The 14,781-nt window shown below is 35.2% G+C and overlaps 1 protein-coding gene across 3 annotated transcripts; it reads right to left on the bottom strand.

The window, feature by feature from the left end:
- Nucleotides 1-408: 408 nt before the first annotated feature.
- SLITRK6 (SLIT and NTRK like family member 6) lies at nt 409-14,513 on the bottom strand. Of its 3 annotated transcripts, none has more exons than XR_012622013.1 (2): nt 8,012-10,928; nt 409-3,858 (listed from the first exon to the last, which is right to left on the bottom strand). XR_012622013.1 is itself a non-coding variant. In XM_074815457.1 (2 exons), the coding sequence occupies exon 2, from the start codon at nt 10,799-10,801 to the stop codon at nt 8,279-8,281; it is 2,523 nt and encodes an 840-aa protein (XP_074671558.1). In that variant the 5' UTR covers nt 10,802-10,816; nt 14,105-14,513; the 3' UTR covers nt 6,957-8,278. The 3 variants fall into 3 exon arrangements, 1 of the variants encoding a protein (XP_074671558.1); XR_012622014.1 differs by having other exon boundaries at nt 409-1,459; XM_074815457.1 differs by lacking the exon at nt 409-3,858 and adding an exon at nt 14,105-14,513 and having other exon boundaries at nt 6,957-10,816.
- Between the last annotated feature and the right edge of the window lie 268 nt (nt 14,514-14,781).

Genomic DNA, 14,781 nt, shown 5'->3' with positions numbered 1-14,781 from the left:
GTAACAAGTGATAGGACAAGAGGGAATGGCCTCAAGTTGTTCCAGGGAAGGTTTAGACTGGATATTAGGAAGTATTTCTTTACGGAACAGGTTCTTGGGAGTTGGAATGTGCTGCCCAGGGAAGCGGTGGAGTCCCCATCCTGGAGGTGTTTGTTGGGTTGACATAGTGCTTAAGGATATGGTGTAGTTGAGAATGGTCAGTGTTAGGTTAATGGTTGTACTAGATGATCCTTAAGGTCTTTTCCAACTTAGATGATTCTCTGATTCTGAAATGTGTGAAGAATTACAACACCAGTATATCAAGTCAACAGGTTTCATTAATTTAACTAGTATAGAAATGGATCACCCTTCAAGATTTTCAGTCAGTTTCAGCTTTTTATTTAGAAATTTCAAGTCACCTGTCATGTTAAAAAAATACTTTTAACAGTAAATTTATTTAACCACAGTTCACATGCTTTCTGACCAATATCAGAGAAGTACTTTTTAATTTAATGCAGCATCAATATTATTTTGTATTTTACAGAAGTTAATTTAAAAGCTTTTATTTCACAACAGTATTTAGTGAGTATTGTCTTTTTCCTTAACTTCATATTCAGGAAGCCTATGTATAGAAGAGAAAGACTCTTCTACTTTGCCCTCAGAAGTCTTTTGCAGAATCATATTAGAACCACAGATATTTTGCCTGGAAGGGACCTCTGGAGACTGTCTAGTCCAACCTCCTTCTTTGAGCAGGACTATTGCTTCCTGTAGACTAGCTTTGACTTTGTACAGCAATGTCCTGAAAATCTCCTGGGGTCTAAGGTTCCACAGACACTTTAGGTAATGTATTTCAGTGCTGCACTACACCTCCTAGTGAAGAAGGTTTTCTTATTATCCAAATCTCTTTTAGGTGTTTACTACTGATATTGACCTTTATAACCTATGTTGTGATCTTCTTTACATACTCAGCTGTTAGAAAAAATGAGGGGAAAAATCAGACACATACCTTTCACTTTTTCAGGAGACAGTGTCATGGGAATCTTCAGAATAATATTTTTGATGTTAACATATGGTTGGACCTTTACAGTTCAGGACTGTCACTGTTCTTGTCTACTTCCAGTTCGTGCTGGGTGGAACAAGGCTTGGTGCAGCAACACCCCTAAGTTTTTACACACTTTTTTTTTTTTATATATATACATCTGTGCAGACAAAACCATAGACTTCTAAGATGATGGAGCATAAGTCCAGATCCAAAAGAAATCATTCCTTAGATTTAATGGCCTTTGGATCAGGACATGAATGAAAAATTCAGAAGGCATAATTTTCTTTACAAGATTGCTTTTATATAGGAAAATAATAAAGCTTCTGTTTACTCGATGGTAATTTTTATGAAGAAAAATAATAATGGAATCTGAGCCTGCGAGAAGTCCAGTTGAATTCAGATGACACTTCAGCACTTAGAGCAGTGATAGATTTCAGCCTGTAATAAACAATTACTTTAGATCTATAGAACATGATTCACCCTTCATAATATCACGTATGGCAGCTTGAAGATAGCTATCCTCAGCACAGCATTTCCCTTCAGGAAGTCTGAATGCATGAGTGTCAATAAACAATGGCACCTCACCCACATCTCTCCTGAAGTGATATATGACTTAAAGACACATAACACAAGAGACAGTTAATAACTCTATATCTTAATCTTCATTTCATGATCTCTCATGGAATCTTTTTTTTTTTTTTTTTTTTTTTTTTTGTGAACAGCGGCATCTAAATGCTACATTTCTGATTTATTAATGTTTTACATTAATCCTTACATCATATGATACAATGCTGAGTAATATTAGGACAGATGAAAAGAGCAATCTAAATATTTAACTGTTGCTCAAAAACTCTTCCTCTATAACACATGACCTTAGAGGTTTTTCACTGTCCTCCAAGTACCCAAAGATCCAGGGTGTCTGAATACCCATGAACTAGCCCAGAATTGGCAGTCTGGAATCTTGCGTCTTATCAAGTTTCATAAAGATTTGAGATGATCTCTGGGGTCTGATCCAGCAGATATATTCAAAGGATATTTCACTCACAGGATCTTTTAAAAAAGTGCAGTCACAACAACCTTCCATCTACAATAGACCATGATTGCATAGACTACTAGTTAGACCAATCCTTTCTGTTAAGAATGTCATGCATTTAATTGCTTTAAGTCTGTACTTCTTAGATACTTCTGTCCATATGAACTGTGTGAACATAATGTACCATGGGGATGGGAATCTAATATTCTACTTCCCAAAAAGTGCATATAACAAAGATACAAAATAATTCATCATCTTGATTGGTTTTCTTGTCCAGGAAATGTGCATTATTTTTACACCTCACACTACACAGTTTCAGCAGGGAAAGATGGGGGGAATATCAGATTATATTTGACAGTAATATATTTTTTAATATCTCTTAGCATGGAACCATTTAATATGATTTCATCCAAATATGAGTCATTTTGGAAGTTTTATGTTGGCTTTGAATTTAAAAAAAATGCAAAAATGCCAATATGTCTCAATTTAAAACTAAAAATAATATTAACTTTGTGAGCTAACAAGTTTTATACTTTAAAGTGCAAGTTTATGCTAACATTCCATAGGATTTCTACATATATAGAAGGTTTCAGACTTCCTTCTGTTTGAACAATTAATTATCTATTCTTCTGTAGTATATTTGGCAATTAATTACATCTGGAAGAATCTAAAAAAATCTTAACTTGTAAAACAATTTATCTCAAAATGAAATAATCTGGATGAATTGATCTACGAAGGCAAACAGCTGAAGTTACAATAAATAACATTTTTCCTTGAAATATGAAACCAGGTTCTTTCTTCTTTTCTGTATTCCATCATTCCATTGCATGAACTAAAAGTACAGTAGGAGTAGAAGTAGTCCTTTCAGTAATAATAGGAGGAACAAACATACTGTGAATATTTTGAAGTTAATGTCTTAAAAGACAAAACTTTGGTAAATGTTTTATGAAATGTGCTGTGCACATGTACTTGCACTCCATCTTGGTGAAGCTGAATAAATAAAAAAAAAAAATAATTCTTCATCGCATCTTGCTTTCATAGAGCTGAACAGCATCTGGAGTTTTACTTTCTTCCTCTAGGTTAGCTGCTTTCCATTAGTCTGTGGCTCTTAAGAATTTGTTCTGTTGTTTCAAAGAGCCAAAGCTGACTGTTAGGAGATGTGCAGGAAAGAAAATACCATGCTATATCTTTTCAGTATGGTGATTAACTTCCCCATATTGATTCCAGCTACAGTTCACTTCTGTTTCAAGGAACAAAAGAATTTAATACCAACTCCTCAAACAAGATGAAGAATATCATAAGCTTCAGAAAATCAAAAACGGACAGGTCTTTTGACTTGTAATCCAAGATCAGTAATAGATCCATCTTCCCTGTCTCAAATCCAACAGGGTGCACCAAACATCACATCCCAGAGGAAATGACCGCTGAAGGCAATGCATACACTGGAAAACCTCTCCAGAGAGTAGATTTCAATTGCAACGGTAGATTATACTGCCAGAGGGCTGTCTATGGCTAAACAAGAAAATCATTAATGGAAATGAAGGTATTTGTATTGGTGAGTACAAGGGAAGAGAAATGTCACAGTCTTAAAGTTTCTCAGCTGATCTTCTGAATCAAGACTTGATTGTTTTTTTCCCTCATGATGATTTCAGTGCATCTATGTGAAACTTTCAGATTGTGTTGGTGTGGCTGATAAAGTATATTGCTGTAGGCAACGGCATCCTCAGAATGATAATCCAGAATCTCTTCTAATGATGACTTTGAGATTCAGTCTTCATTTTTTCGTTGGCACTATTACTTTCTCCTGTGAAATAACGTTTTATTTATGGTAAACATGCTTTTTTATTAACACACCAGAAATGGATCTTTATAAGATAGTTTGCCATCCCAGTCAAATTTATTTTTTTCAGTTTAACATACTACATAATTAGTAATCTCTATGTAGGTATGTGGCACATTATAAACATTCTCTATTTGGTGTGATGCTGGGGACTTCTTTGTCATGCAAAGAGGGGCCAAAACACGATCCTCAGATTCCAATCAGGGAAACAATGACTGCAGATGAAGAAGTTTTGGATTCAAATCTGGTAGCTTTGACACATCACTGATAAAAAGTATGAACTCATTTTCAGTCTAGAATTTGGTTACAGAAAGGTTGATTCTATTTAATCCAAAGTATTGGAACATTTTTGAATAGGCAAATACCCTAATTTATGTGTAAATATACAGGTTTTGTTGGAATGGGTTTGGGGGATGGGGGGCTATTCTTTTTCTGTTCAGAAGCTTAGAGAGGCATCACTGCAGGTAATATATTCAAGTATCAATACTAAAAGTCTGTGTGAAAAATACCTGTAGCAGGAAGAAAGAGAAATACATTTGACTTTTATGAGGTGGAAAAAATAAAATCTTTAAAATAAAAAGGTGAAATAAATTGCTTTAATATATGTTTATTTGGGGAACAGGTCTGTAACGTTATTTAATATATTTTCTTAATTCAAATATAAGGGGAAAAATGGTAGTGTTGGTTACCTTGAGGTACTCTAACAACAATAACATAGTTGCCACGTACACCAGTGTGCTTGCCGAAGCACTGTTCTCACACTCAATTAAACTATCATTATGACAGGAGAAAAATGGATCCACTTTGTTGCAGACTGTCAAACATGCTTTGCCTTCCAATCTCCATTATTCTAGCTAAGTGAAATGCATCAAACCACTTAACCGTGCCTGTGACTGGTTAAAAAAAAAAAAAAAAAAAAAGAAGGAATATGGTTTTAGCAAAAAAATTTCTGAATACCCCTCCCAACTTTCTGCAAACACCAATAACATTAAGGACACATTTCTAATTGTTATAATGAAAATGTTCCAAGGAACTTTCAGAAACTGATATTGCATCCTTCTTTCTTTGTATGTGATACCTTCCTTATGTCATTATTTTATTCTTATCAGCAGATACCAATATTCTCAGCTGAAGAATAATCATGTAAGGCTGAATTCTTATCCCTTCTTGTTATGGCAATATAGAGTTTCATCATAGCTGGAAAATCACTGAGAATGTTTTTAAGAGGCACAGCTATGGACAGACCCCTCTCTCCTCATCATACAAACTTTCACTACATGGCAGTCCAGCAGGGACAGATGATAGGAAAGTGGATGATGTGCCACATTCTAGTGATTCCTGGATACTGCAAAACCACTTGCAGTGTTACAAACTGCCAGAGTACAGTTGCCTTTATATAATGAATGATGTGAATCTCCCTGCTAAGGGAAAACTAAAAGTTAAAGCTCTCTTTAATTCTGCTGAGTGATGCTCTGATACAGCTGTATAACTGAGTTGCTTTGACATGAATTTAGCTCACTCTTCTTCTGATGCTTTGAGACTGCATTGAAGAATGTTTTGCCACACAGTTGTCTTCAACATTCTGCCAAGTAACTGTTAGCAGCTAAGCAAAGTGACATCTGTGCATGTGGCAATTGTCTTTAGTCTGAAGCTGTTTCTCTTAAATCTAAGCCTGAGGGCCTGAATCATCATTTCCCTGCATCATGCCAATTGTAGGATATTATTTTTACACACATTTTTTTAGTAATGGAAATAACCACTGAAATGAAAGGCACTGAAATACTAAACTGTATTATCAAGTACCATGTACATTTTTGTTCTAGGTTTTTTTTTCCTCTACACTAGTTTGAGATCTCTGAGAATTTGAAAAAGAACAGTACTAACATGTCTGATTCAATATTCAAAGCTTTCTGGTGTCACTTCCATTGACTGAAATCAATTTCTGATTCGATCTTAATTATTTCAAATAATAAAGTTACTTAGATTTTTTTTTTTTTTTTTTTTTTTTTTTGCGCTGTGTGTGAAACTAAATTGTTTAAATGTAGACATGTAGTGTTATTTTGATGCTCTAAGCCATCCCACCTGGGGTGCAGCTTCTCCTCCAGATCAGGGCATGGATTTCCATAGGTTTTATGGCATGTCCATGAAGCCCATTCACATGTCTTGAATATGCAAGGACAGTCAATATAACACTAGAGACCTAAGTTAATGTAAAGTTAATGTAGCTGCATTTTCTCTTTTGTTTCACCCTTACCTGCACAAATAATACTTAGCATTATTTTTACTTGTCCAGAATAAAGACAGCAATGAAACAAATATGTTGCCACCAAATTTTCTCTTCCTAATCCTCCTAAATACACAGGTTTTCTGAATTAAATTATTCTTAGTCACAGAAAAAGAAAGTAATACTTATTCTCTAATAACTGACATTTTGATTTTTGGAAGCCAACAATTTTGAATTCCACAGCAAATTGATGACACCTCAAAAACATTAATAAGGATTTGTTAACAGAGATAACGTGGTCAGATCCTCAAATTACGGAAATTAGGATAGCACCATCAAAGTCATTATCTTTATGCAAATTTGAAAGTACTGAGAATCTGACTTTCATATGTAGTATAGGAAAATTTTCAGTCAGAAATGTACAAAGAATATGAAGAACTCACATTTTTATATACAAATACGTAAGACATCAGCAGTAAGATGAACTAAAGAATATATCTTTTTGAGTTTATCAAGACTTCGATGCTGAGTTTAACATACATATATAGACGTGGTAATTAAGTTGATCTTTCGCTGTACAAATAGAAATTAGGAAAAAAAAGTTCATGCATAGTCAGTTTGAAAAAGATTTGCTTAGAAGAAGATAAATGCAGGTCAGAATTTGTGTTTTGGCACCATGTCAGTCATGCACAGAAATTGAATGGCCTTACGGCACTCTGGACAAGATGCTTCTGTCCACATGACAAGAGTGAGAATCATTGTGTTTAATTCCCAAACAGTTCTAAACTTGTGCATGCAGAAGTTTCTGCTTTCTTTAAAAAGGGACCTTTAAGAAAAAGACATTTTAAAAAGTCTTTATTTCTTTTTCATTGATAGAGAGCAGTTCCTTGATTTGCTTGAAAGGCAGCCAGGAATAACCTTTTTCTTTTCTTGTGAGTTGAGAAAAAATACAAAATTATACAGAATAAATAGTAAATACAAATCTAGCTAGAATTTATTGCAAAAATAAACCTTCAGTGTTCTGCTTTTCTTTACCTATTTTCCCCACAACACTTTATTTTCTTCTAATTTCAGAAAATATATTTTTTGTACAAACAGCTAAATTCTATTATTCCTCCTATGTGTGTGTATTGTTGCAGTTATTCTGTCTGGGAGTTGTTTTGGGTAGGGTGGGAAAGGACCTGTATTTGCACTTGGAAGTTCCTAGACACAACAAACTCATTTCCTCCAAGAATATTTAAAGCCAGCACAGAAGTTATTTTTATATATAGAGAGAGATATATAAAAAAAAAATCAAACTTATTAAACACAGAAACATATTTACAGCTGATTCTCAGTAGCTTTTCAAATTGCCCAGGATTATGAGTTGAAACACCAGTGATGCACAATATTTTATAGCAGCAGCTCAAGAAAAGATTGTCCAAACTTAGGTAAAGCTATCAGAAAGGGAAAGTAGCAAAAGGCTTGCTTTTTGCTTTGCTGAAGATGTTGGGTAAACATAGTTATATATTTTTCCTCCACATACTAATACAGAATGAACATGATGAAGTTCCATGTAAAACACTTAAATATTTGCAGGCTCTGGGCGCGCACACAAAAATCTTTTTTTTTTTTGTGTTTTTTTTTTTTCTTGTTTAAACTGACATTTAATATGACAACATTTCAACTCCTTTCATTTATTATAAGGTTATGTTAGGTGTAGTTGAAGACAATGGTCATGTATGCAGTGCATGTACTAACCTATCCAATACACTCTAACCTTATAACTACAAACACAGGTATTTTTTTTTTTAAAAAAAAGGACTCTAATTAAACTGAGGGAAAAAAGAAAGAGTAAAGATAACAATTTTTTTTTCCATAGGTTGCATACACAATGCAGAGTGCCATACACACCTTTTTAAAATGTTGAAGAATATTGCAATAAGCAATCTTCCTCCCACAGTTCAATCACACAAAGTTCATGTTTAACTTGGGGTGAGACATAGTGCCTGCACACAACCCCATGGCTTCCCACAGTGATCCCTGAGTTTTTTTTGCTAGGATTACTGCTGTGCTTAAGTTCTGACTGTTGACATGTTATTATAAGGCACTTTTATTTACAACGGTTCCAACTTAAAATAGAATTGCAGAAATTCAGCCCCAGTCCAATGTATTATCTCTTCAAGTTTGCTGCTCCAGGACTTCCAGGTAGTCAGGCTCAGCATGCAAATTAGCTTTGAGTTCAAAATACTCATTTTTAGTTTGTTCTAGAAAAACCTTTCTTGGCCTGGAGTACATGAGTGTCTCCATTAACTTCAGCTCCTCATGTGTTCCAGGATAATGAACTTCCATGTCAGGCTGGAGCTGGACAATATTTTTCCTTAGGTATTCTGTGATCCCTAGTTGCTGCAGTTCTCTCTCTTTTTCAAGAATGTTTCTATAAAAGCAGCTGGCATCCTGAAAAGACAAAAATTCAGCAGATTGGTCTGTAGCCTTATATTTGACATTTGAACCTGTAAGAGGTGAACTGTTCTCTCTTTCCAGGAGACTTCGGCGGACATGTTTGGAATCATCAGCTTCCTTCTCACTTCCCTCCTCCTGTTGCTCAGTATGCTTGGGGCTGAAGGATGGGCTGCGGTAGACCTGAACCATGGGAGTAACCATACGTTGCTCATAGAGAGTTGCAGCTGGGCGCTCTGTTGTGTGGTGTGTTGTTTTATGCCCGTACATGCTGTATTGAAGGTGAACAGGACTACTATCCCTCATTTGTTCATCTGCTTGTTTCTTTTTGCATCTTCGTCGCCGGTGCAGAACAAGAACAACTATTCCTGCTGCACAAAATACAATAGTTATAAACACAATTAGAAGTCCTAATATTAGAACAGAAAGTGGGACAGCATCTGTAAGGGACCGCAGGATGGTGTCTGCGGTGTTGGTAGTAGTAGAAGAAGTTGTCACAACTACAAAACTAGCATGAGTTGGTAGGGCAGGGCTGTTTAATAAACCTGGACACAAGACTTCACTGTTCAGGGATTTCAGTTCTTTTTTCGCTAGGTGTCCTGGAGATTTACAAAAAATATTACCCATCATTGTATTCTTACTCAGTTTTTGTATCCATTTTTGCAGCCCAACTGAATCACAGGTACAGTCCCAGGGGTTGTCTTCCAGTTCAATTTGTACTAGCATATCCAATTCATCCAAGACATTGCTCACAGGCAAATGAGCAAATTGGTTTGTTTTCAAATTTAATCTGGCGAGTGGAACACCTGAAAAGATATGGGGTGGCAAAGTCTGGAGAAGGTTGTTATTTAAGTAGAGTACCTTAAGTTTTGGCATTGCATTAAATGTCCCTGGCAAAACTTCTTTGATGGCATTATATTCAAGGTACAAGTATTCAAGGTGCTGAAGGCCAAGGAAGAGATTCTGACTTAGCTTTGTAAGATGATTGCCATTGAGATATAATTTCTGCAGTCTAGTCAGATTCATGAAGGAACCTTCCTCAAGGATTTCAATGCGATTGTTCCCTAGGTGAAGCATTTCCAGGCTGGCATAGTCCACAAGATCTGATTTCAGTAATGTCTGAATAATGTTTCCAGCTAGAATAAGCTTTTTAGGATTTGGAGGAGGGCGTCCTAAATCAGACAAGCTTTCAATATTTCGCTCCTGACAGTGCATGAGAACTCCTGAGAGCATATGGCTGGTGCAGTGACAGGGGACAGGACAATAGATTCCTGGAAACTGAGTAGCAGGCTTTGAAGTATGAAGCACTAAACTTGGTTCTTTAGTAGGAGCTTTCAGGATAGGAATCACCTTAGTTGATAGGTGACTATCAGTGATAGAAGTGGTTACAACCAAGGGCAATGACCCTGAAGGATCTTCAAGTTCATTGATAGGATGAGTGGGACAAAGTGATTCTTTTTTCAACCGGCTTAGGATGCTGCCTTTGATAAATGGAGGACTATTGCATACAACATCACCTATTATTGACTGAGGAGGCATGTTTTCTAGCCATATCTTCAGCTGCAGCAAATCACAGTTACAGGCCCATTTATTGTCTTCCAACTGAAGGTCTAGTATTCTACCAATGTGTTCCAAAAAGCCAACATAGGGCAGTGTCTGTAACTGGTTTCCACGAAGATCTAAATGGGTCAATGGCACAAAACGAAATATGTTTGGAGGAAGATACTCAATGGCATTATCATTCAAAATAAGGACTTTAAGCCTGTTGAGCTTGCTAAAGGCACTTGCTTCAATCACTGTGATGAAATTGTTGTCTGCTTGAAGAAACTCCAAATTTTCCAATCCATTAAATGTATCTTCTTTAAGTGTTTCTAAAGAATTGTGATTGATGTGAAGTTGCTTAAGAAGGCTGAGACCATTGAAAGCCCCAGGCTCAATATCTGCAATATTATTAAAACCAAGATGTAGAGAGATAGCATTAACAAGGCCAGCAAAATCATCCATGTGTAACATAGTCAGGCCATTGTTTAACAGATTAAGATGGAAAGGCCGTGATGGTGGGACTTTTATTTCTGATACCATCTTGATGCCTCTTTCTTCACAGTTTATAATCATAGTATCATCCTTTTCTTCACAGGAACACAAACTCTGACAAGATCCTCTGACTGATGAAAAAGTAGGCTGTGACTGGAAAGGATCAGATGCAACCACAACCGAATATAGAATAAAAATCCAGAGCTTCATCTTGCCCAGCAGTTTCTATAAAAAAGAAAAAAGAAAAAGAAAAAAAAAAAGGAAAAAAAGAAAAGTAATAGAGTCATGATTTCACAAGGTTGATTTTTTTTTTTTTTTTTTTTTTCTGGGGCAGGGGAGAGCAATAACCATTCCTAGTACTTGTCATTGAGCTATCTCACTTTTCAAACAATATTATATCATGCAAAACATTTGAATGATTTTCTAAACAGAGAAAAACACATTTAGTTTAATGTACCGAATCAATAAACATGGTCATAAGGGGAGTGCTTCAGTACTTTCACCAGTACTTCAGAACTTACCCTAAAGTAGGAGATAATCAGGAGTGTGTTGTCTTTATTTATATACCATATAGAATGTTTTGCCAGTGGACAGCAGTAATAAGTTACTGCCCTAGGCAACTTATATCAAGGTTAACATAATATTTTGTATCGTTTGTGTCACCATGTAGCACTGCAAATTTTAAGAGCGCCTTGCTAAGCTCAACTTAATGTTGTCCAGCTTCTAAAGAGAAGAAAGAAGATTTGGTTTGGTTCAACAAGGCGTTGTGAGCAAAAGCCCATCCAGTCAGCATACAAGGACTGTCTTTTGGTTTTGCTTAGAAATTATGTATGTAAATCAAAAGGTATTTCCTCTGCAGTCCTTATACCCCCAAACTGAAAAGGAAGTAGACAAAATAATTATTTTTCTTTATTTATATTTTAATGCATATGTTATAGTTTGTGGATATTTAGTGAAAGCAGGAACACAGCACATAGCAGTGTAATATGCTTGTATATAGTATACACATAAAATAATTGTGTATGCAACTAATAAAAGGCAGAGCACTGACAACGCAGTATATGTCAGAAGAAACAGGTAGGCAAAGGGTAAACATTTTTTTTTGAGATTAATTATTAGACTACTTCCAATTATTATAACCACTAATTGCTGCAGAAATTCTGAACTGTACATGGAACTGTGGTTTACGATTTAAAAATGATCACTAGTATCATCTATATATTATGTAACTTAAATCATCATCTGTGAAGTTGATTTTGAACTTTGCAATACCTGATAAATGTATCATTACAGTACAACTATGGAGTCACAAGCCAAATTTACATGTTGAAATCAAGTATTTATTATCATTGCTTTGAATTAATTCATGCTACACTCCATTTGAAGATTCTCTGTTTCTTTCTGTCAATGCTGTCTAATTAGAAAGAACAATGGGAATTCCTGATATATGAGATGGAGTAAAATCATTGTTTATAATCTTTAATTAAATATTTCCACATATCCTACAAGAAAAAAAAAAAAATCTTCCAGTGGAATGAATGATTTAAAACACCAGAACTTTTTGGGGTGTGCTATTTATTCTAGGACTGAACTAAACAGGTTTCTTAAGTAATCCATCTAATAAAGGTCACTTGATCTTTCGAAGTAAACTATTGAAACGTGGAGTACAGAATGTCACTACAGATTAACCAGCTGAAGTGTTTCTTCTAAAAGGTTCTAATCTTTCAGAAAGTAGCTATTCAATTACATGAACAAACATTCTTATAGTGTGGCCATATGATTTGGCATCTCATCAATACATATTTTAATGATCATGTACTTTTGTTAATAGCAACACCATTTCTCAAGGCTTCCCTTAAAATAGATTGCAAAGATTTATACATGCAGGCACTTAAGTCGTATGAGTATTACACACACACACAAAAGCAACAGCAGCAAATGTGTGTACAGTGAATTATGTTTTTCCACATTAGTATTTCCTGATAAGTGGGAGTAGATGTTTTGAGTTTAGAAGTAGTAAGTGGAATTCACAGTATGATAAAAAGTGTCCCTAAAAATATGACCGTTTATCTTTGTTTTGGTAGAACAAATAATTTTGTTGTCTCATATAACACTCCTTGAACTCCAGCTGCCTATTTTTAATATATGTCTTTGTTTTCCCAAGAAGTATTGAATAAGACACAACATGTTAAGATGTTACTTCAAAGTATGGAGAATAATTCTAGGTTAATATTACACTAGAGATTTATTCTTGCTTTACTTGCATCAATATCCTTTTCAGTGACCCAAGGTAAAAAATGAAGGCTCTTGACACAGATGCCAGCTTCAGACCTACTACATGACTAATTAGACTTTATTTCTGTACACTTTTTCTCTGTAGGAATTCCAGCTTCAGTCTGCATCAAATTCAAACTACACTTATAAAGTCCCTGAGCAAAATTAAATGAAAAAAAAAAATAATCTGAAAAGCATGTTGCATTCTAGTGCATATTGAGAAATTAGGTTATAAAAATGAAAGCCCTCCTCTCAGAGATGAAAGTAACATTTGTAACCAATTGGAAAACATTCCCATTTTAATCATCATCATACTTCTGTGGGCAGCACTGCCAGAACTCTCACACACACATATACACACAAATAAGATTAATAGGGAAGTTGTATTCTTTTTTCCTTTTTCCAATTTTTTTTTTTTGTCCAAACACTCAGGAATATGTAATGAAGCTCTCAGTGGTCTACTAAAAACTGCTTTCAAGTCACAAATGATCAACACTTAACTGAAAGAATAATAAAATAAAATTTAATTTAAAAGACTTCACAAAGCTGACCTTTTTCTGTTTCATGTGGTGAGTTTTTTCAGCAAATTCTACATGGTAACATAAGTTTGTTTCTTTTATCTGCTTTCATGTAAGTCACTGCTAACTACACACTGTAACTAAGCTTTTTGCAGTAGGAATTCTAAAATAGTAAAATATGTCACAGTCCTTTCTACAAGGCAGTTGAATACTTTTAGAAGTAGTCACCTTATAGCAAAGGTATCACATGCTTGACAAACAATAATCAACATATTTTTAAAACATTGGTATAGCTTATTTCATTTTACTTGGGGTTCTGTTTTTTTGGTTGTTTTAATTCGGCTATTTAAAAAATGCATGTTGAATTTCAAATCCTCAAGCTAAGAACTGGTAATTTCTGAAAGCCTTTGGGATTGTTTATTAAATTCTGAAGGGAATCACAGTCAGATGATGCATTTAAGACCATTCTTGCACTTCAGGAAATAAAAGCAAACACCCATTCCTCCCCCCTCAAGGGATCCGAAATCAGCATTTCCTTAATATACACATTCTACACAGTTGGCAGTTTGAATAAATGCACCTGGCAGACTGTTTGAAATACAGTATAAACTACCATCATTTAACATAAAAGTTACACAAAGTCATGCAAAAAAATAAATTCAACTGGTACCGAGAAATGTATTTCTCATTTGCTGAGCTAATTAACTGGAATATTTCTTACCTGTACAGCAGTAACACTCCGTGAAATGCTCAGTAATGCACACTTGGTGCAGCTGTTTCAATGCGATGTAATTTTTCTCTGTGAAAACGCACACTTTGTTTTGAGTTTCACTTTGCTTCAAGCTCTGGTAATACTACAGTTCCATAAAGTTAAAATCCTTGTTCAGAAGACAAAATACAAAGCGTTCAACTGAAAAAATCTTCCAGTCACTATGCACATTAGATCATCCTGTACACAGTTGTCCTTTTTCCTCAATTAAAATTCACAGCATACTTCACAGCTATGCTGACTTTTCTGCATATAGTTAACTATTTGCAAGCATTTGGATGCAGTAAACAAACAAGATGCTTAGCAGAGCTTGACTTGATCACTTGGTTTGTCAGATTTTTAGATCCAAGCTGCTTCTGTGTTGTCTCTGCTCTTTCTAGTCTTTCTTGTTAGCTCAGTTTGTTATTAGTCAGATTGCCAGGGGCTGGGAGGTAGGCGTAAATAAAGAGACTTCTTGGCTTTTGACTCAGCCTTTAAGCCCTTCCCCACCAGAGAGCTTTAATCTGCCAATGTCATTTAATACAAGATACAGCTCCACCTTGAGACAGATCAGCTCCTCCTCCTCCTGCAATTTCTCTCACCTCCTTTTTCCCCTAAGTGAACCTCGAAAAGTAAAATTCAGCTAAATA

The sequence above is a fragment of the Strix aluco genome, chromosome 2 (assembly GCF_031877795.1).
Source record: "Strix aluco isolate bStrAlu1 chromosome 2, bStrAlu1.hap1, whole genome shotgun sequence".
NCBI classification, from domain to species: Eukaryota; Metazoa; Chordata; class Aves; order Strigiformes; family Strigidae; genus Strix; species Strix aluco.
This window is presented reverse-complemented; position numbering and strand designations above follow the sequence as displayed.